The 23,024-nt window shown below is 30.4% G+C and overlaps 3 protein-coding genes across 5 annotated transcripts; 2 read left to right on the forward strand and 1 right to left on the reverse strand.

Moving 5' to 3' along the window:
- Nucleotides 1-1,668: 1,668 nt before the first annotated feature.
- Nucleotides 1,669-5,106, reverse strand: LOC123903052 (transcription factor bHLH118-like). 3 transcript variants are annotated; one of them, XM_045952915.1, is made up of 4 exons: nucleotides 4,696-5,106; nucleotides 4,095-4,418; nucleotides 3,887-3,997; nucleotides 1,669-2,389 (listed from the first exon to the last, which is right to left on the reverse strand). In XM_045952915.1, the coding sequence occupies exons 1-3, from the start codon at nucleotides 5,026-5,028 to the stop codon at nucleotides 3,914-3,916; spliced, it is 741 nt and encodes a 246-aa protein (XP_045808871.1). In that variant the 5' UTR covers nucleotides 5,029-5,106; the 3' UTR covers nucleotides 1,669-2,389; nucleotides 3,887-3,913. The 3 variants fall into 3 exon arrangements, with proteins under 3 accessions (XP_045808871.1, XP_045808872.1, XP_045808870.1); XM_045952916.1 differs by lacking the exon at nucleotides 1,669-2,389 and having other exon boundaries at nucleotides 3,721-3,997; nucleotides 4,557-5,052; XM_045952914.1 differs by lacking the exon at nucleotides 1,669-2,389 and having other exon boundaries at nucleotides 3,810-3,997.
- A 2,314-nt stretch (nucleotides 5,107-7,420) lies between these two features.
- On the forward strand, nucleotides 7,421-8,906 carry LOC123896654 (transcription factor bHLH118-like). Its single transcript, XM_045947022.1, has 3 exons — nucleotides 7,421-7,736; nucleotides 7,872-8,219; nucleotides 8,437-8,906. The coding sequence occupies exons 1-3, from the start codon at nucleotides 7,587-7,589 to the stop codon at nucleotides 8,500-8,502; spliced, it is 564 nt and encodes a 187-aa protein (XP_045802978.1). The 5' UTR covers nucleotides 7,421-7,586; the 3' UTR covers nucleotides 8,503-8,906.
- A 9,918-nt stretch (nucleotides 8,907-18,824) lies between these two features.
- LOC123903027 (PTI1-like tyrosine-protein kinase At3g15890) lies at nucleotides 18,825-21,671 on the forward strand. The gene is made up of 4 exons (XM_045952887.1): nucleotides 18,825-19,090; nucleotides 19,417-19,576; nucleotides 19,866-20,128; nucleotides 20,848-21,671. Exons 1-4 carry the CDS (start codon nucleotides 19,032-19,034, stop codon nucleotides 21,449-21,451), a joined length of 1,086 nt encoding a protein of 361 aa, XP_045808843.1. The 5' UTR covers nucleotides 18,825-19,031; the 3' UTR covers nucleotides 21,452-21,671.
- Nucleotides 21,672-23,024: the final 1,353 nt, after the last annotated feature.

Here is a 23,024-nt window from a genome sequence, read left to right on the forward strand (position 1 = left end):
TGATCCAATATAACCCGTAGAATTATAAAAAAAATAAACAACTTTATTAATCACAAAAAGAAAGGTTCTCGTATTAATATATGAGTATGAATTTAGGTCTACATAAATTATTAAAGAATGAGAAACCTTATTAATAAGAGGAAAAATATAGTTCCCGCGGAATTCACACTAAAGATTATGTCCCCGTATAAATATATGAGTAGAACTCGTAAAATTGTAAAAAAAAAAACAACTTTATTAATATAGAGTAAAAATATAAGGCTCGTAGATATAACAAAAAAAATTAGGATCTTGTATTAATATGAATATAACCCGTAAAATTATTTAAAAAAAATAGACAAAATAATATATTAGTAAAACCACAAGTTCCGTGAGAATCACAAAAAATAGTAGATTTTCATATTAATATATAAGTATAAATATTAGAGCTGGGTATATGGGTCAAGGTCCCAGGTCGACCTGTTTAACCCGCAGTCCGCACGAATTTAAGACCATTTTATTTTGGTCCATTTAAATTTTTGCCCGTGGGGTTGGACCATTAAAATCGCGGGTTTGCGGGTTGGCCCGTGACCCGTGTTATATTTTATACAATTAATTATAAATTTTATCACTTATAACATTGGTCCATGTCCAAATCTAACTTTCTAAAAAATAATAATAGTCTAAACCCTAAAAACAACAACAACACACTCTTATTTTTACTCAGATAGACAACAATGTCACAAACTTTATTTATTTTAATTTATTACTTACAATTTATATATTATAACATAAAATTATTAACAATTTATTTTTATTTGTTACTTACAATATATATAATATAACATAAAATTTTATATGTTATAACATAAAATTATTAACAATTTATTTTTATTTGTTACTTACAATTTATATGTTATAACATAAAATTATTAACAATTTATTTTTATTTGTTACTTACAATTTATATGGTATAACATAAAATTATTAACAATTTAGTTTTTTAGCTTTTATTCAATCAATACATAAAATTATTAACAATTTATTTTTATTTGTTACTTACAATTTATATGTTATAACATAAAATTATAGATAGTTTTAGTTTATTTTTAAAAAAAATTTTTTTTTTTAATTTTTTGGGAAGTTAAAATATGAGTAACCATCACATAATGAAAAGTTTTTTGTACTAACTTTTGAATAAAGACACAAAATAACCTTGAATTCAACGACGTGTCAAAAAATTAAATAGGGGCAAATTAGAGATTTCATAGGTATCTTGTTTTCTTATATAGATTAATTTTCTTTTCATTGAGATTGAGAAACCATGTAATACTTTGACTATACTACTAATTAACCCCTTAACTAGAGGGTCACGTTAATTAAAATGAGACCATATAATATAAACAGAAATGTTATTCCAACAACTTGCTAGACAAATAGATAGGGAATCCTAAATAATACAACTTTATAGAAGAAAGTTGTTGGTAGCGCCGCTCACTTTATCATTCTTTCGTCAGCATAGACTATTACCACTTACCACCATTGCACTCTGTTCTTCTTCTTCGTATTTTCTTTTTCTATTTTGCTTATTTCTCTGTGACTGTAAATGAGTTTCTTTTCTTCTCTTAATCTCTTGGGTCAGGGTGCATAATCAAAATTTTAGGGGGTGCAAATTGCAAAAATATAGGATTATATGTGTAATTTTTAGAAGTTCAGGGTGTGCAGCTGCACACCCTCACATATACGTAGATCCGCCCCTGCGTACACGGGTTAGGAGTAAATACAAGTGGTTACTACCCACATTACAAAAAGAAAAGCTAAAACCGGATTTGTGTTTCTATTTCAATATACAATAATCCAACGGCTTTATAAACCACTCATAAAATAAACACGGTGAACAAACTTGTTTTCTCAAGAACCACAGCTATGAGATGTTTTTGTTTGAGTACATCGACGTATACGTCCACCACCTCTGCTTCGCTTTGTGATTTTTCAAAAAAAAATAGTATCGTTTTGAGCGTTCCATATAGACCAGAAAGTTGTCTGTCATATAAATATCACCCCCTTGATTGTCTTATTCTTATGTCTAAGAAACAAGCTGCAACTCTCAAACAAAATGAAAATGTTCTTGGGCATGTCGCCTGCACCACCGTTTCGAAACACGCCATGCAAATAGATGTAAATAGATGCTCTTCCGGTTCCCCTCTCCATCAAAAACAATGGACATGTCGCCTGCACCACCGTTTCGAAACACGCCATCGCCATGCACTTCCAAGTTCCCCCTTCCCCTTATTGGTAAGTGGTAACCGTTGTTGTAACTTTTGGCTTCAAATTTGAAATTCTTCAATTTATAGGTTTTACATGTGCGTAAATATCATTATAAACTTGCATTTCACGTGTCTCTTTTGATCTAGTTGCAAAAATATATTAAATACTTATAGAACTAAGAGAGTATAAGTATAAGGAGTATTCGAAATCATTCAACAAATTTAGCCAAAATAAAAAATATCCAACAAAAATTAATGTTTGAGATATTGGTAAAATTATTTTACACATGTGTCCAATAATATACCAACACATCATGTATTGTTTTTAAAAACACATGATGTGTCACGTTCATTAAATGATGTAGTAACACATCATTGGATGTATATGTAAAAAAATCTTTATGCTAACGGTGCACAACAATTAAACTTTTAATATATTTGCAGTAAAAAAAAATACAACTAAAATTATGTAACTTCAACTTCATCAAAATTTGAGACTACCATGGCAACAAAAAAAAAAAATCGAGACTACCATAAAATTGATTCCATTTAGGTGTCATTAGACAAATATTTTTTTTAAGAGCAATTCTTTTATGGTCACATTATTTAATCACAACGACATATTTAGAAAAGAATAGAAAGAGAAATAAATTAAATAATGTGTATTTTTAATATAATTAAATGATTAACAATTTATTGTGAGTGTGACTAAAAGTATCCAAATAGCTAAGTATTTTTCTCTTTTTAATCCTCCAAGCTTAACTTAATCCAAGATTCAGTGGCTTTTATAGCTCTTTGACAACTAAATTAACCATATACATTTACTGATTTTCTAAAATGAGAGGAAATGTGATACCAAATGATTTGAGAGATTAAAAAAAATTATCATACCTTTTTTCTTTTGCAGCAAAAACATTATCATACTTTAAGAGGCTAAACCATTCACACAAAAATATTTATATGGCCACAAACTCAAATAAGTATTTTTTAGGCACATTCACGTTAAGTTAAAAAAAATTAAATAAAAAAAATTAAATAATATTAATGGATGTGACTATTTTATTTTATTTTTAAATTTTATGATTTGTTTATGTGTGCCTAAATTTTGTGTCCAAAGACTTTTGTCTATGTAAGACTCTCCCATTTCACATATTAATGCGACAGTTGATATAACATGAAATTAGAGCTAGCCTTTAAGGTACAAACTCACATCATCATCATTATTAACATCATTTAATTCATATTAAAAATCATCAAATTTTGTTCTACAAAAAAAAAAAAAAAATTAAGAACAGCAAGAAGTTTACAAGCAAGAATTACCGAAAATAATCTCCACACATACCAACAGCAACATGTTTGTAATGCTAAATTCCACAATTTTGAGAAACACACAATAAGAAATGAGAAAATCCTCATCATCATACCATATATACTCTCTTCGGTCACTATTATAAATAAAAAATTATTTTTCAAGTTATTGAAAGTGACGTATTTGATTTATATTATAAATTAAATATAACTATTTTTTGCTTCGGAAAGTTTTAAGAACCAAACACTGGAGCATACACCAAAGAGAGATTATCATGAGGGTTCAATATTTACATTATTGCACAGAACACAAGCAAATAATATATAATTACCAGCTAGTTCGCATGCATATATTGTATTCAATCAGAACAACTAAATGATGGATTCATATTGGAAAATTTCCTTTTTAGCTCAGATAGATCTACACTGTCAGAATCAATAACCTGTAAATCATAAAATCAAGTTCAATAATTAAACACAAAAATCAATCTATTAGCAAAAAAAATGTAAATAATATATTAAAAAACAAATTATATGTACCTCACACTGCACACTGTGGAGTAATCTTCCATTGACTTCAATTGAAAAGCAACTAACAACTTCAAGTCCTACTTTCATCAATTGTTCCAGCAATTTAGAAAGTGGGACCCCTTCTTGATCTCTAAAGTTACTGATTTCAATTCCTACAGTTCCATTATTGTTGTGAATACTGAAACAACAAGATACAGTATGGTTTTTGAGGTTGGAAAGATTTGAGAGTTTTTTTAGTTCATCTCTCTTGTCACTAAGTTCTTTTATATTCTTCTTCATGTGATTTATGTAATTCACTCCTTCATTCATTTGATCAGATAAAGAACGTTTTCCCTGAAAACCCAATAGAGTACAAACCCTAAATTATTAAGTTATTATAGAAAAAAAATAAATAAACCTAGCTAGAAAACTTTAACATACAAAGTTCGGATCTTGACAGAAACAATTATTGGTCAGACCGTAGTTAGTTACCTCACGTGTCCTGTCCGGACGAAACATTAATCATCAGTCATAGTCATACTATGTTTAGCTTTCGTCTGAATTATTAGATTATCAAGTATCTTTCTTCTAAGAACTAGAGAGTTAAATACAGAAGAAAAAAAAAATTCACCTTGATGAAGCGAATAGGGAGAAGGGATCTAAGGGAAGCATGAAGAGTAGCCATTTCTTGTCTTCTTTGCTTCTCAATCTCCCTATGAACCATCTTCTTGTTATTGACATCTTTGATATAATTGAGATTTGTATTATGATCTTCTGGTGGTGGTGTATAAAGTAATATCTTTGGTGGCCGGCTAATAGCCATTTGTTTATGAGTAAAATCAAAAACAAGAGAATCACAATCATCAAGAATCAGATCTTGGGGGATTTTGTGATGTTGTGGGTGGTGGTTGAGACTATTAGATAACGGGATCGACAGTTCATTGCATCGTTGTAAAGGAAACATGTTTGGTTTGGTCAGCTCAAAGACTTTCCAAATTATTGGCTAAGGAATAGTATTTATATTGGATTGGGTTTTGGGTAAGATATCTCAAATAAAGGAGATATTGAGTGCCTTGGTTATAAATTTATAATTCAAAGCAAAGATTCCTCTAAGGAAATGTTAAAACCGATAGAAATGTTAAAATTGTTAAGTCGAATATTATAATCAGAGTTTGAATTTTGAACTTTCTATTTTGTATATATATGTGTGTAAATTTCTAATAACTTATTATTTTATTTATTTACAAAAAAATATGTTATTCCATGTAAGTAATGCTCGTGTTGCATAGAATTTTAATATGTTGATGTGATGTGAGGTTCCAATTTGCAACTTCAACTTCTCATATTGTGTGTGAGTTTTGCTGCTAAAATTTTTTAACCCAAAAATAAATAAAATTGTGAAAGTAATATTAGTGCAGTGGCATTTTCTGTTCAATCGATTTTGAAATAAAAAACATTTCATCAAAATATTATCATAGCATAAAGACAAGAACTTATATATGCATGTTTTCCAAAAAAAGAAGAAAGACAACAACTAATGTGTCTCTCGATATGTTTTTCTATTGTATTTTGTGGTATATATTTTTTATTTTATACATTATATAAATCTATTTATTTCAATTTTATGATAGTAAAACCCCACTTGGGGTTGGTCAAGTGGTGTTGGTTTGGGCCCTCAGAGTATGCTTCTCTCAAGGTCTCAGGTTCGATTCCCACTGGTGCCAATTTCGGTGGGCTAAGTCCATACAGAGCAAAAAAAACTCTGGCTTTCAAAAAAACAAAAAATTATTATAGTAAATCTTATTTGGGAATGATCGACATACAGTCAAGGAATCCAGCCTTCTGTAACGACCGATATGGGAATGATCGACATATACTGTCAATCATGACTCCGCCGTTATGCCGACAATCATTAATGGCGGGGACACCGTATTCGTCCTCACATTAAATAGGCACATAATTGATTGTGATATCCTGATATATTTGTTTGTCAAATAGTTAGTGGCTTAAATTTCATCTTTAAAGTAAATATGTGGAGGGTTTGAAGTTCAAATCTCAACTCCTACATATAAAATGTGATATCCCTATTAATTGAATTAAACTTACGGAGAAAGATATCATGATATTTAATAGTGCTTGAAAATTAAACTCTTGAACAAATATAAGATTATATTTTTTTATGGAAAAATATAAAATCATACTGTAGTATAATATTTCACTTTATTTTGTTTAATATTATATTTGTTATGCCCCTTTCTTTTTAAGGTTTGATACGTGACTCAACAAGATCATCGGCTGCCGACAACTTGTTGGTCCACACTCCACAGTCCTTTGGAATAGCATCACTTATGATAGGTTTATTGATACAGTACCATCACTTATGCTTTGCTATACTTTCACACTGTACTAATTTTCTTAAAAAAAAGTTCTGTATGTAACTTACAATGGAGTGTTTAATTTTAATATTTTTGAAAATAATTTTATATATATAAAAAATAATTGAGTATTATTAGTTTTTAAAGAATATTTTCAAAAAAGAATGTTAAAAATACAAATGGGATACTAGTAGTACACACAACAAAAAACTCAAGACTTAAACAACATAACACAAGTACAGTACTTGGAAAAAAAAACCAACACACCAAACCTACACCAGCTGCAAGAAAAACAAAAATAGACACACCGACGAACACACCTCAACCACTAATTAAGATACCTGACTCCCCCGAAGCGAAAGAAATGATCAATCACATAGGCAAGACAGACACTAAGGGAGCCACAACCAATCAAGACCACATTGAGATCCAACTTCACACCCCAACAACTTTATCCGCTCCAACACAAAAAAAAAAGTGCATTTTCCGCTCATAGAATGAACAAAGGATGTCATGATAGAAACCATCTTCAATATGTCAGTTTCACCATATGCACTAAATACTCTGATAGAAAAGATTAACTAATCTAATTAATTTCTACTATAGCCAAACAAGTTTAATTTTAATTTGTCTATTCTTCTATTGATCTAAAAAAAAAGGGTTGATCTCTCGTCTAAATAAAAATTAGAACATATAATTCAAGAGTCAAAAGTATCGACACAAGAGTTTCTCCAAATTAAGTACCATGAAATTTAAAACATCGACACATAGTGGACATCTCAATCACTTCCGCCTAATCCTATCTAAACTAAAGGAATAGTGTAATTGTTAAGAAGTCTCACATCGGATGTGAATTAGCCTGAACAAGTGTTTATAAGTAATAGGCAATCCTCACCTTACAAGCCGGTTTTGTAAGGATGTGACCCATCACCCATTTATAAGAGTAATCAAAATAAAAAAGTATAAAGAACTTTAAGATACAAGTAGGGTTATTGTTTAGTTTTTCCACTTTCCAACTACACAATAATTAGGATCCCCCTTTGAAATATATACTGTATTGTGTAATCAAGCAAGGATCTATACTATAGACAAATATCTGATTTGGGGCAATTAAGAATCATTTAAGGGGATTAATCTTGCCAGGAAAATGGCTGAAGAAAATCAGCATAAAATATTGGTTCCTTCAGACAATGATGAGAAGAAGATTATTCGTAGGGAAGTTGAAAAACAAAGAAGGATGCAAATGTCTATTCTATGTTCATCACTCCGTTCTTCACTCCCTTCTGACCTCATCAAGGTCTTTAATATATTTTTTTTTTTTTTATCTTAATTATTATTAACTTTCATCATCATTTTTTTTGTGTGTTTTTCATCATCATGTTAATTATTATATTATAGTTTTCATTTTCATAAAATCTTTGAATTTATTTAGGGAAAGCGTTCAGTATCAGATCACATAGCTGCGGCTGCAAATTATGTCCAGTTTTTGAAGCAAAAAACGAATGAACTTGAAACAAAGAGGGATAGCCTCAAAGAAATGGCTAGTTCAAGTATGGTTGAGATTGGAAATGAATTATCATCAGATCCTTCAAGATTAGTGAAGTGTGTCAAGATTAATATCATTCAAGGTGGTGTAGAAATTGTAATATGTAGTGGTTTCGAGGATTTCAGTTCACGTTTATCGGATTTATTGAAAATAATACTTGAAGAAGGATGTGATGTTGTTCATTGTGTTACCAACCAAGTAAATGGGAAGATTTTTCATACTATTAAATCTGAGGTATTTAGCTAATTAATTTTAATTTGTGTCTGTTAATTAGTAATCTTGTCAAAAAATAATCTAGTCTAGGTTATGTAAGAGTTTGGACAATTTTATTTATGAAATTTGCACAAAAATAGTTTAATTATAATGAGCATATGTATATATGAATTAATATTGTTGATCAGCAGAGAATACCTAGTTTACCGCCGAAAAAATAATATTGTTAAATTTGCAGGTAAAGGACTTGACATGCCTTAACCTTGCTCGGCTGCAAAACAAACTGGATCATGCAATCTTATAGTCAAGGTAATCATGAAAATGTTATGAAGAGAGGATCACTCATGCAATTTGTGATATGATCATCAGATCATGTATTATCTCAGCTTTGGTAATTTACTTGTCAATGCTTTTTGGTGTGATTTTGTTTGTTATAGAAAAAATTGTGATACTATAATTAGGATTCTCTAATTGCCTTGGTTGATTTTAATGTAATTGTTAGTATTGATGTTTATATTCCTTATTTTCTTGCCTAATTAACCTTATGCCTACTACTCATATCCACAACTTGATTTCAGTCTATATGTTATATGAAATGAAGCTGCTAGTTTCTTGATTATTATTATAGTTTCCTTAAGTGCATTTTAATTGGTTTCCTTTGTTATGGTGAATAAATTGGTGATTTGGTTTGGCCTCATGTATTTTTTTGCAAGTGCATTTACTCTTATTATGGACATGTCTTGTTCTTGGATACGTTGATATATTTTGCAAATTAAAAAATAAATAAAATAAAAATGTTTATTGTTTATATTTGTAATCGTAAAAGTCAATTTTTTTTTTATCTAGTAGTTTTTCGACATATTTTATCTAGTAGTTTAGTTGTTTGAAATTTCATTTTAAAGGTGGATAAGTGAAATGTCTGGGGTTTGAATCCCGACTGCTACACTGTGATGTCTCTATCAACTGAGTTAAATTCACCTGGACAAAGTCATAGTGTTTATATACCGATAGTTTAAATATTTTCGCAAAGATGCATTTTTGCTTAAAAATAAAGAGAGAGGTCTAAATAGATGTATAGATGATTGTATTTTAAAATAATCAATTGAAATTGTACGTTATTGTGGTTTTTTAAAATGTTCTCACCTTACAAGTGAAAATTATCCAAAAGCAAGGGTAAGAAACGAACCATTAAACTTGAACAATTGTAGTGTTTCTCTCCTCATTGATATAATTAAAAAACGGTGAAAATTATCGTTTATATACTTCATAGTATGGTTCATTTTGGATAATGCTAGGAGTTATAAGATGATTTGTTAATGCTAAGCACATAAAACTTTATAACTATTAGTTATAATAGAGAAGTTAAATGAGATCTCAAAAATTCAGATGTGAAAAATTCATAATTAATATAAGAGTCATGCCTATTGCTAACTAGTATCTCAAGATACTGGTTAAGGAATAAAAAAAAAACTTTGCATTAAAAATAATATCTTTTACATTTAAAAACTATTGACTACATATATTCTAGCTAAGATGATCATACTATAGTATATATGGTTGAAAGTCTGAGTCAGCTGATCACTTGTTCGTAGCTTGTAACAAAATTTCACCTATCTCGTATACTATTCTTAGGTAGTTGAGTGTTGAGTGGATGTTCCCTCATGGTATCGATGAGTTGTTTGAGATTTTCTTAGGCTTGTCAAAATTCACCCAAGAATTACTTTCAAGAGATTAATTTCTTTGCTTCCATTTATTAATTTTCTTCCTTTCATTCATGAATATTTTCTATAATAATATCAAATGATCATCAAGATTGTGGATATATGTTGCTCAATTTGTGTTCGAAATATTTGGAAATGTTTTTGGCCTTATTCTTCTTAGTTCCAACAATCCCTTTCAAGAGGGTTATTGTGCATAAATCAACAGGAAAATTCTTGGGTCCTTTCTGATGCTTAATATTAGAGAACACGAGCACATACAAGGAGTAGTCAGGCCATTAATTATACAACATGTATAACATTTTTACACATGCTAATGTTATGAACACCACATTATTGAGAAAGACAATCCTATATTGCATTGTTTAATTTGTTTCTACCAACCAAACAACGACCTCCAGAAATTCTTATGTGAAAGCCAGCCTAAGCCTAAGTGAAGTGGCTAACAGTACACACTTCACTTTTAAAACCAACTAGTCAAATAAATTTAAAATAATTAAATATTAAATATATGTAAAAACAAGTAAATAGTTAAAACTATAAAAAAAAAATGAGATGCCCCGTGAGTTCAGCTCAGTTAACAGAACATTGCATTAAATTATATATGCAGGGGCCGAGGTTCTTAAGGTGAAATTTTTACTCACTAGACTACTTAACAAAATATATATATATATATATATATATATATATATATATATATATATATATATATGGGGCTGCTAATTTAGACCCAGTTTGGTCTAAATTAGCAAGGTGCACCTTTTGAGTTGGACAAAAATACCCTTTCTTTTTTAAAAAAAAAAAAAAAAAAAAAACATATTGGCGCTGATCCAGTGTCGCGCGCCTACCGCAGGACCACCGTTACAGACCGTTGATTTCCATCAGACGGCCAAGAGATGATCTCATCATGGCTGTCGGATCAATCAGACAGTCCAGATCATCCATCTCCATGATAAGCCAGCGCGTGCACCACACTAGATCTGCGCCTGGAGAGAGAAAATTTCATTTTAAAAAAGCAGGACACGTGTCAACTGCTGGGTGGTTGGCGTGTTTTTTTTTTCATTTAATAATTTAAACTCAATTATTTCGTTGTAAATTAATTTTTTATTTTTTTATTTTTATACCAAAATTCATAATTTTTTTTTGTCTACAAATAGAGACTTGGTTCGTTTGATTTGGACACAAAAAAAAAAAACTCAATTTTTCACTACCTTTAATTATCTTTATATAATACTGTGAAACCATTTAGCTGGTAGAATGGTTTCACAGTATAACTCTCTGAAACCATTTTACTGGTAGAATGGTTTCAGTGAGTAATTTCTTAATTGTTTGCTTCTGAAACCATTCTGAAACCATTTAGCTGGTACAATGGTTTCAGAGCGTTGTACTTTGAAACCATTTCACTGATAGAATGGTTTCAGGGGAGTTGATTTTTAATTGTTTGCTTCTGAAACCATTTTACTGCTAGAATGGTTTCACAGTATAACTCTCTGAAACCATTCTTCCAGCTAAATGGTTTCAGAAGCAAACAATAGTTTTTAATTACCGTTTTATCTCATTTAATTAACGAAAAATAGTTTCAGGTCTCAAAAAATTTCATAAAATATACCAAAAGTTCCAAAATATTATCTAATATTTTATTAGAAACAAATAAAAAAACAATTGGTTTCAGAGTACAAATCTATGAAATTATTATTATTATTTGTTAAATGGTTTTAAATAATCAGCGGAATTTGTGAAAATAATTTCATGACTTGAACTAGGGAGAGTGAGGTACACAAGAGGGTTCTAAATAATTCATAGTACTTTACATAAAATTTTGGAAATTTTTTATGGAATTATAATATTTTTAATTACCTTTTTACTCATTTAATTAACTAAAAATAGTTTCGGGTCTCCAAAAATTTCATACAATATACCAACATTTCCAGAATATTATCTACTATTTTATTATGAAACAATAAAAAAAAAATAGAGCCTCCCTGAGGCCGCACGCGCCCCCACGCGCCGCCGGTGAGAGTGGGCGTGGGCGACGCGCACTGTTCATCGTCCCTCCCACCCGTTTTATGCAGAAACGGGTCGTGCGACCCGGTTTTTGACCCGGTTCGATCTCCCTCAATACTCAACGAAACTCGACGTTCCTTATATGGATTTTGATCGTTTTTCAATTTTACAAAGGTTTCCGGTATTAGTTTTTGAAATCGGCGTTCGATTCGCACGTAAAATGAGGTCGAAATTTGGAAGAAATTTAAAAAATGTAATAGTTGTTCTATTGTTTCAAAAAAAAAAAAAAGGGTATTTTTATGATGCAAATTACATACATGCCCCAGTTGCTCTATTGTTTCAAAAAAAAAAAAATGGGTATTTTTGTCCAACTCAAAAGGTGCACCTTGCTAACTTAGACCTAACTAGGGTCTAAGTTAGAAAACCCCTATATATATATATATATAGGGGTTTTCTAACTTAGACCCTAGTTAGGTCTAAGTTAGCAAGGTGCACCTTTTGAGTTGGACAAAAATACCCATTCTTTTTAATTAATTAACCAAAATACCCATTAGTAGACGCAAATCCAGTGTCGCGCGCGTACCGAAGGACCATGGTTACAGACCGTTGACTTCTATCAGACAGCCAAGATCTGATCTCATCAAGACTGTCTGATCAATCAGACAGCCCAGATCATCCTGATCCATCAGATTCCAGCGCCTGCGCCACACTGGATTACAACCTGGAGAGAGAAAAATTTGCTTTTTAAAAGTACGACACGTGTCACACAATGGTTGGCTGGGCGTGATTTTTGTTCATTTAATACTTTGAACTTAAATATTTCGTTGTAAATTAATTTTTTATTTTTTTATTTTTATACCAAAATTCATAATTTTTTTTTGTCTACAAATAGAGACTTGGTTCGTTTGATTTGGACAACGAAAAAAAAAACGCAATTTTTCACTACCTTAATCTCATTTTTTGTCTACTAAATACGTTACTTGTGTGTTGTAATTTAACACGCACCACTCAACCAACTCACTGAAACCATTATACCAGGAAAATAGTAGATAATATTCTGGAACTTTTGGTATATTTTATGAAATTTTTGGAGACCTGAAACTATTTTTAGTTAATTAAATGAGATAAAACGGTAATTAAAAACTAATGTTTGCTTCTGAAACCATTTTACTGGTAGAATGGTTGCACATAGTTGTATTCTGAAACCATTTTACTGGTAGAATGGTTTCAATGAGTAATTTATTAATTGTGTTTGCTTCTGAAACCATTTATCTGGTACAATGGTTTCAGAGAGTTGTAATCTGAAACCATTTTGCTGGTAGAATGGTTTCAGTAAGTTGATTATTAGTTATTTGCTTCTGAAACCATTTAGCTTGTAGAATGGTTGCACATAGTTGTATTCTGAAACCATTTTACTGGTAGAATGGTTTCAGTGAGTAATTTATTAATTGTGTTTGCTTCTGAAACCATTTATCTGGTACAATGGTTTCAGAGAGTTGTAATCTGAAACCATTTTGCTGGTAGAATGGTTTCAGTGAGTTGATGTAAGGTAGTGAAAAATGAGATTAAGGTAGTGAAAAATTGGGTTTTTTTTTCTGTGTCCAAATCAAACGAACCAAGTCTCTATTTGTAGAGAAAAAAAAATTATGAATTTTGGTATAAAAAAAATAAATAAAAAATTAATTTACAACGAAATAATTGAGTTCAAAGTATTAAATGGAAAAAAATCACGCCCAGCCAATCAGACAGCGACACGTGTCCTGCTTTTAAAAAGTAGATTCTTCTCTCTCCAGGGTGTAATCCAGTGTGGTGCACGCGCTGGAATCTGATGGATTCGGATGATCTGGGCTGTCTGATTGATCAGACAGTCTTGATGAGATCAGATCTTGGCTGTCTGATGGAAATCAACGGCCTGTAACCATGGTACTGCGGTACGCGCGCGACACTGGATCCGCGTCCATTGATGGTAATTTGGTTAATTAATTAAAAAGAATGGGTATTTTGGTCCAACTGAAAAGGTGCACCTTGCTAACTTAGACCCAACTGGGTCTAAGTTAGCAGCCGCCATATATATATATATATATAATTATGAGATACAATTTTATATTATCGTGTTTCTTCAACAAACTATAATATGGATCAATCAACAGGACTGGCCTAAGGGCCAACCAATCCAAACAACAATTACACGTAATTTTTTTTGAGAGTCTCTTATTTTCTTGACAAGTTTAATATCTAAACTTAGTAAAATTTAATATTTTTAATTTATTTTTATAAAGTTTGTGGTTTTTTAATGCTTTTGCACCGATGAATTGTCTCCATACATATCAGCACAATCATCAAATAAAAAGTATAGTCCTTGCTTAATTCGTAAAAGGAAAATGCTAATCGGTGCCCCGAGGCACTGGTTAAGATAACTAAAAATAGTATTATTATCTTAAAACTTGTGAAGTCAACATCTTAAAAATTTACATTTTTATTTTTTTAATATAATTTTTTTCTTTTCTTTCCCTTTTTAGTTCCTTAACTAGTGCCCGGAGACACTAGTTAGCATGACCCGTCGTAAAATGTTGGCTTTATAGCATGATGATCCTAAAGGAACCCCAATTTATTTGTTCACACTGAACCAAACAATGAAGGATAATTCTATAATAATTCACCGCCAGTGTGGTCCCCAAAGTGATGTTTTCAGACTATAGAAAAGCATGTCATATGTACTAAAAGTTAAAAAGTAATTATTTTTAAGTTGAGATTATACTTTGTCAAAAAAGAAGTTGAGATTATACCCACGTTTTAGAGAGGATTGTTACAACTTACAAATACATGATTATTACAATTATAATATAATAGGTCAGGATCAAACGATATTAAGTTGTCAAAATTTAAAAATATGACATCTTCGATAATTTTTTATCGGATAATCGTATAATAAAATCGTTCGGTAGATTGAAAAATTCTATAGTATAGATTATATATATAAAATATAATATTACTCGAAAATCATTTGATATATCAATAAAATACATCAAAAAATTTATATATATTATCCGATAAAAAATTATTGAAAGTGTCATATTTTTAAGTTTGACACTTTGATGTTATTTGAATGGTCCAATATAATATAAAAGTACTAATTTTAAATTTATATGTAATTATGGGTTAGGAAGGATTCAATGGATCACGACACCTGAAACCATGATGTCCTTAAAATATAGTATTTCTTTTTCTTTTTTTTTTGGTAGAAAAAATATAGTATTTCTATTTCATATGAAATAATTAGCTCGCCGATCTGCCGCCAGAGATCATATATCCTTGATGTTGAGCCATTGAATATTTTATATTTATATACAAAAATGCCAATTAGGCCAATTCTGCATATGTTCAACTAAAAAGCAGATTCATTCAATCATAGAGACTCAACTTATTTAGTGGTTTTAAGTTGTTATATATCTGTCTTAAAAAATATGATGTTATCTTTCGTAAAAAAAAATGATGTTATCCGCGATAAAGGCATGTTTTGATTAATTGATTCATGTTTGCAGGGATAATTTTTATATTTAAGTCATGAAATTAGATGTTCACGAGACTCAGATCAGTCTCTAAAAAAAAAGTTAAACGTTTAATCCCTAACAAAGTTGAACCAAACAAATTAATAAGAGGCAGAAATGAAAATGGTGGAAAAGAGGAATAGGATGAAAGATGTGCTAGAGATTTTTTTTTTTTTTATTACAGATTTAAAATTTGTTATATGAACTGAACTGTGGATCAATTTGGTTCTTAGATCTTTCAATGTAGCAAATGGTTAATATCATGACATTTTGAATTGATGTCATACCAGCATTGTCACAATTCAAAAAATGTAGAAATACTTGATGGTGTACTTATCTAAGGATTAACATGACCTAAACCTAATTTATTTTTGCCAAAAACTAAAAGTTGTGCCTATATTTTCTCTAGAACTAACTTAAATTCTTCAAGAAAAAAAGTTAGAATGGCCTTTAACCCCTAAAAAATAGATCATATAAAAAACATAGGAAAAGAAAATGTCCATTGTGAATATTTAATTTATTAAAATAAAAACCAAAAGGAATAGAAAAAGAAAAAGAAACAAAGAAGCAAAAGGAGTATAACTGGGGGTATGAAGTAGAATATTCCCCAACTAGTTCAATCAACCCAAGATGGGCCACATTAAGAAAAACAAAGATGGGCCGTCCGTCACTCAGGTTTATTAGTCACTATGTATATGTGTGGATGTTTTCTCTTCCCCCCTCCCATGAATCTTTTATACCCCACAATATTCCAATTTTGTCGTTGCGAAAAAATTCGGTTCGCAGAAACCAAATTTTTTCTAGTGCAAATTCAGAGTAAATTTCGGTTTTTAGAAACCGTAATTTGTTTTCAAGGCAAAAAAAAACTTCGGTTTCTACGAACCGATGTTTTTTCAAGGGCAAAATTGGAAATTCAAGGGGGATAAAAGATTCATGGGGGTGGGAAGAGAAAACATCATATGTGTGTCACACATGCACCATCCCTATGCTTTACTTTCTTTTTTTTTTTGATCAAATCCCTATGTTTTACTTGATTTTATTTTTTTGAGGATATACATATGAGTTTTATAGGAAGCAGTTAAAAACAAAAATATTTGTCCGCTAAGCTTACCTCTGTTGGCATCATATATGTAGTGCAGGAGTTCGAGGTTTGAATCCGGATCATCTCACTTATTCTCATTAAGGGTGAAATTTCTAGCTATTAAATTATTACTTGACAAAAAAATTAATAAATAAACAAAATTATTTGGTTGAAAAAAGAATTCATCTTATATTCCATGGGTTTTTCATATAAATTAGTCACTATTAAATAACAATGAAAATTTCATACCAATAATAATACGGTAACAAAACAAAATTCTGAAATGGAAAATAAAATTATCATTTAGAAAAAACTATCTATTAAACATTAATTCACTTTTTATAAAAGAAGGAAATAACAAAAGAACTAAAGAAGAAGCATAGAGGTGATACATCTCATTACATCAAGGTGAAACGTAAAACTATGAGAGGGTGGAGGAGAATTCACAATAGTTTAATTAAAATGTTCTCGGTGACCCAAATTTGCTAGAAGATTTGTACAACTATTGAGTTTTCTGAACAATATAAGAAAGACTTAATAACTTCATCCTAAACTTTTCTTCTCATTTTCTTCATAGCCGCCGCCCTCGCCTTAACCTAGTTTTTTTTTTCTTTCTTGATCTACCAAGGAGGGGTGGTTTTAGGGTCAATTTTTGACCCAAAATCACCCCTCATAATTGTTTTTCCTTTTCTTTTTTATTTAAATAAGTGATATTCACATTGATCAAGTTTTTCTTTTGTGTTTTCTTTTTGCGATTCCGCCGTCTGAGTGCGGCGTTGTGTTGTTCGTCGTCTTGTGCGACGTTTTTGTTGTCTCGTATTGTTGCGGTGTTCATTTGATTTCTATTGAAAAGATTGGCTTCAGTCAATTACATATTCAACCAATGATTTGGGCTTCAACGCTGCAGATCCGGAGGCATAAATACTTCGGTGACTTTAACTTTATCATATTATTTGTTGTAGGCATTTTGTCGTTGTATGCTATTAGCTGTGAGTTTTGTTCGCAGATTCATCTTTTATGTTTTTAGCGATGTTGATTATGTGGTTGTATTTTATGTAATTTATCAATTTGAATGAATGAATATCATTTTGTTATTGTTAAAAAAAAAAAAAAAAACTATTGATTTTTCTATAAATATAAGTTACTTGCATAATCCAATATAGGTCGGAGAGCAACCGCGAAATACCGGAAGTGATAATCTTTTTCACTAGACTAACAACAGTCAAAGAGTTTACATCAACGAGAAGAGAATGAATAGATAAACTTCCAACGAACTTTAAGCAAATGTTTAGAACCCAAATTAAAGCTCAACAAATATAATAATAGAGATTCCTAAATTGGAGCAGAATCCTTTGATAAAATGATCAATGGAGTCTCTAATTAATGAACCCACCATAAGCAACGGATGAGGTTGCCAAAAATCATTGCACATCTTGGACACAGAGACATAAAAATACATTGCATTTATTTATTTTAAAATACACATTACTTAATTAGTCACAAATATTTAGACGAACAAATTAGTCACACGCAATTGAGTAAAATTAGGCATCCAAACATTTAAAAGGCTTGGATAGTTGGATACCATCAATTTTAAATTATCATTAATTAGAAAAATTGTGTAATGCAATTGTGGATTTTCATTATATTTATGTGTATAATAACTCATTTACTAATTAACATGTCTTTTACATAAAAAGTATTTTATAATATTTCTTAGACACTTTATCTCAAAAAAAAAATGGAATAATTGTTTCAAAAAAAAAAAAACTCATTGGACCCCTATTTTAATTATCTTTGGTGATTCTTTTTAACCCCAAACACATCTATCTATATATTATATGAGCTAGTTAGTGGCCACAACTAATTAGAAGCCAAACGTTTAAAAGGCTTCATTAGGCATCCAAGCTTTTAGTTTGTATAACACAACTTGATGGTCAATTTTAAGCTTTACTATCAGATAAAAAATATAATAATTATTAACTATTGTGTCATTGTCTATTGATTAAACATTTATAAACTAAAAACTAATTTATTATTTATCTATTAAAATCACCTATCCCTGTTACATATATAGCATATATTGAATAAAACGTTAAGAATATTTTATCTAAATAGTATATTATATAAATGTGTGACATTTCCAATGGAATATGTTGATTGACAAAAGCTTACAAACACTAGTATATACCCTTCAATATATATAATACTCATTGAATTGGCCTGTGTCTCCACTATTAAGGCATTTCATGCATATAATACTCATATAAGTCCTTGACTTTGAAGGCAGCCCTTTGTCGTCATAGCAAGTCATTTTCTTATTTCTTGTTGTTATCTTTGCATTTACCGATATATTTTTGCTTCTTCATTTCAAAAACCTAATTTTTCCACTCCTCCAAAAACTTCTTACTATATTATTCATTTAGGGAATTTAGATTCTAAATATACCATCTTAACTAGAGATTCTATCACAAGAGACATTATGTCCTTGAAATGTTTATGTTGTTTTCTTTCTAATGAAGAAGAGCATGGCCAAAGAAGGTATGCATTCATACAAACCAATCCATTTTATATCCACATAATTTAGATTTTAATTGTTATTAGCCTTTCTAAAGATCAGTGTCTGGCACCTGCTAGCCTGATATCACTTAAATCACTCTCGCAAGAACATAGTCTATGTTTGGTATCCACCGTGATTTTGAAGATGCTACACTGTGTAGCTTCTGTAAAATTACATTAGGTCGTCTTGATTTTGACATATACCAAACATACACATGATCTATTTTACCACTTGATGTTAGTTAATCGTTTAAATGAATTAACACAAGATTTTTGTTATGTTTCTTTTTTGTTTTCTTTTTTCTTAGGAATGTTGATGACAAGAAAAATACTGTTAGGGACTATCCATGGGACAGATACACCTTGAAGGAGTTGCTTCGCGCAACAAACAATTTTCATCAAGATAACAAGATTGGAGAAGGTGGATTTGGAAGTGTATATTGGGGTCAAACAAGTAAAGGCGTCGAGGCAATTAAATTTTTCCCTGTTGAAGTTTTGAGTAATTTTTGTTTTTGTTTTGTAGTGCCTAGCAACGAAACTAACTCGTGCACACTAAGTGCGGAGAAAAGTAGTATTGCGGGTTTGAACTCGTGTCCTAATATATCATATGTTTCTGCAGACTTTTATCATCTGAGCTGCATACAGAACAAAGTTTTGAATTTTGAGTCTATTGTTGATCATAAACGCTAATTAGCTATAAATGTTTATGTGACACTCATGAACAAAATGGCTAATGATTAATGGAACATATATGCAGATTGCTGTGAAGAGGTTGAAGACAATGACTGCAAAAGCAGAGATGGAATTTGCAGTTGAAGTGGAAGTACTTGGAAGGGTGAGGCATAGGAATTTGTTAGGATTGAGGGGATTCTATGCAGGTGGAGAAGAAAGGTTAATTGTGTATGATTACATGCCTAATCATAGTTTACTCACTCATTTACATGGTCAACTTGCCTCTGATTGTTTACTAGATTGGTCTAGAAGAATGAGCATAATAATTGGTGCAGCTGAAGGTTTAGCGTGAGTATATACCTTAATTTCACCTCTCTACTTTGATTACAATTTATCATTCAATGGTTTTTCTACAAATGTATGTTAAGGTTAAAAACTCCTTAGTGAAAACAACAAAAGAAAATCAAATTCACATTTTCTTTAATGCTTGCTTAACATAAAGTGTTTCTTAGAATTTAGAGTATGGTCTAACTCAACCCTACAAAATCGGGCATCATTGGACTTGGTGCGTGGATATAAATGGTAGGTGACCCAATATCGGGTTGCACAACAAATCTTGGAGAGACTCTGATACCATCTTAGAATTGGAAGTTGAGTCTAACTCATCCTTAAAAACCGGTTTGTAAGGTGAGAATTGCCTCTTACTTATAAACACCGACAAAATCTTAATACCAGGCGGTCCAACGGATCATGGAGAGACTCTGGAAGACAAACTATCATCTTTGCCGTTTAGATTTTGAATCATATGTTACCTAAATGACCGATGAGAGTGACATCTCACTATATTCAAAGACAAAGCCCAACACATAATTCATCAAAATAATTAGTTTGACCATATATTTTTTAGGGAAGACCATAATTTATTTAATAATTCACCTTATTAAATTACTTCTATTAGAAATAGTATATTCATATTTCTTTTAAAGATTAATATATGTTTCTTTAAAACTAGTTGAACTTTAATTTGCCGTCTAATTATGCTAAAATGTTGTGTTTGACTAATTAAGGTATTTGCACCATGAGGCAAATCCTCACATAATTCATAGAGACATAAAAGCAAGCAATGTTCTTCTAGACACAGAGTTTCAAGCCAAGGTAGCTGATTTTGGTTTTGCAAAGTTAATACCAGCAGGTGTAAGCCATTTAACAACAAGGGTTAAAGGTACACTTGGTTATTTAGCACCAGAATATGCTATGTGGGGTAAAGTTTCTGAGAGTTGTGATGTTTATAGTTTTGGAATTTTACTTTTGGAAATTATAAGTGCCAAAAAACCAATTGAAAAACTACCTGGTGGAATAAAAAGAGACATTGTTCAATGGGTCACACCTTATGTACAAAAGGGTGTTTTTAAGCATATTGCTGATCCAAAATTGAAAGGAAATTTTGATTTAGAACAACTGAAATCAGTGATTATGTTAGCTTTGAAGTGCACTGATGGTAGTCCTGAGAAAAGGCCTAGCATGGAAGAGGTAGTGGAATGGCTTAGGGATGGTGTCTCAAAGAAAAAGGGTGATGATGAAGGAAATGATGATAACTATGAAGAGTTTGTAACAATGCAAACCAATAATTTGAAAATAATAAGTGATAATGATAGGCGCAAGATGAGATGATTTTTTTAGTTTCTACTTGTCCTTGTTGAAATTTAAAATACATCTTTGAGAAAAACTAAGATGAAAAATTATTATATTTGTAGGTAACTTGTTGGCCTTAATCATCTTTATTGTATTTAATTTAATTTCTAGTTGTCTGAATGGCCGTATTAGATTATGACTTATGTATATCTACCAAATGTCAAGGTTATATATACAATATATATAATTCATTTTGTTATATATGTATACTATGTTCTTTTGTTTTTTCACATGTATTTTTGTCAATATATGTTTCTACCTTGTACTTTCTAGTTTATGCAACAAGAGAGTTGGGGAACTCTTTTTGTTTTTCAAAGAGAGCTTGGAACTTTTTGAATTTTTAAATTTAGAGTATCTTTATGGTAAAATTGTAAGGATTCCATTTTGAAGTTTTTATGTGGATCCACATGTGCTAACTCAAATTTATAATATTTACCAAATTTTTACTTCAATGAGTTTTTATGAAATCTTTAACCAACTCTCAATATTAAATATGTTATTTACCGCAACAAACAAGTCTTCTTATTTTTATTTTTTTTATCAATCAAACAAGTCTTCTTATATTTTCAAAAAACAAAAAACAAGTCTTCTTATTTTTTGGTAGACATGGACAAACAAGGTTAACTAGTACATATTATGTCCCATTTTGCACTCTATACAATTTGTGAATTTATTTTTCCATCTTCCACATATCTCGCGAGCTTGAAACTTCAAATTCAATAATATATATTATTTTTTTTTATAAAAAAAAGTCTAGGGGCAACAAGAAACTAATTAAGCCTATGTTTGGTTACACGTCCAAAACCATTAAACGTACGTTTATGGGCCTTAACGTGATTTTATCATTCTTACAAAGTGTTTGGATTTTTATGGAGAAATCAATTTTGTAGTCAAAACGTGATTATATATGAAGCTGGTATTTATAGCTTCCGCGTTATGCAAACTTGATTCTATCATTTTTTATATTGTTAAACTGTGTGTATATTCCCAACTAACCTTCATTGCCTTTTGTTTATTTAATTTAATGCATTTTTTTTAATTTCAATTCTTTATTGTGACACAATAATTTATAAGTTTTGTTGACTAATACTAGGACACTAATTAATATTTCATCGGTTCTTTTTTAAGTGTCGTTTTGAAATATTAACATCAAATTAACGAAGTGTATTTTTGTACATATTTTTCCTGTTATACTCTCATTTTTATCCACCAATAAATTCTTATTGTTTTAGTTCTTGTGAGCTTAACTTAGTTGACAGGGGCGTCGCACTATATGTGTAGGGTTCGAACCTCGGACACTCTACTTATTCAGCTTTAAGTGAATTTTTTAGCCACCTGACTACTTTACCCAAAAAATAAGGTCAAAATAGATCATATTAGTAAAAACATAAGGTCAAACAACATCTCATATGCTAATATTTGCATGTATATATTAGTAAACAAATAAGGTCAAATTAGGTCATATGAATAGTACACTAAGTAAAAAATAAGTCATTTATTTTGGGATAGAGGGAGTACATCATATTTAAATAAGAAGAATTTTCTATTATAT

The sequence above is a fragment of the Trifolium pratense genome, linkage group LG1 (genome assembly GCF_020283565.1).
Source record: "Trifolium pratense cultivar HEN17-A07 linkage group LG1, ARS_RC_1.1, whole genome shotgun sequence".
Lineage (NCBI taxonomy): Eukaryota > Viridiplantae > Streptophyta > Magnoliopsida > Fabales > Fabaceae > Trifolium > Trifolium pratense.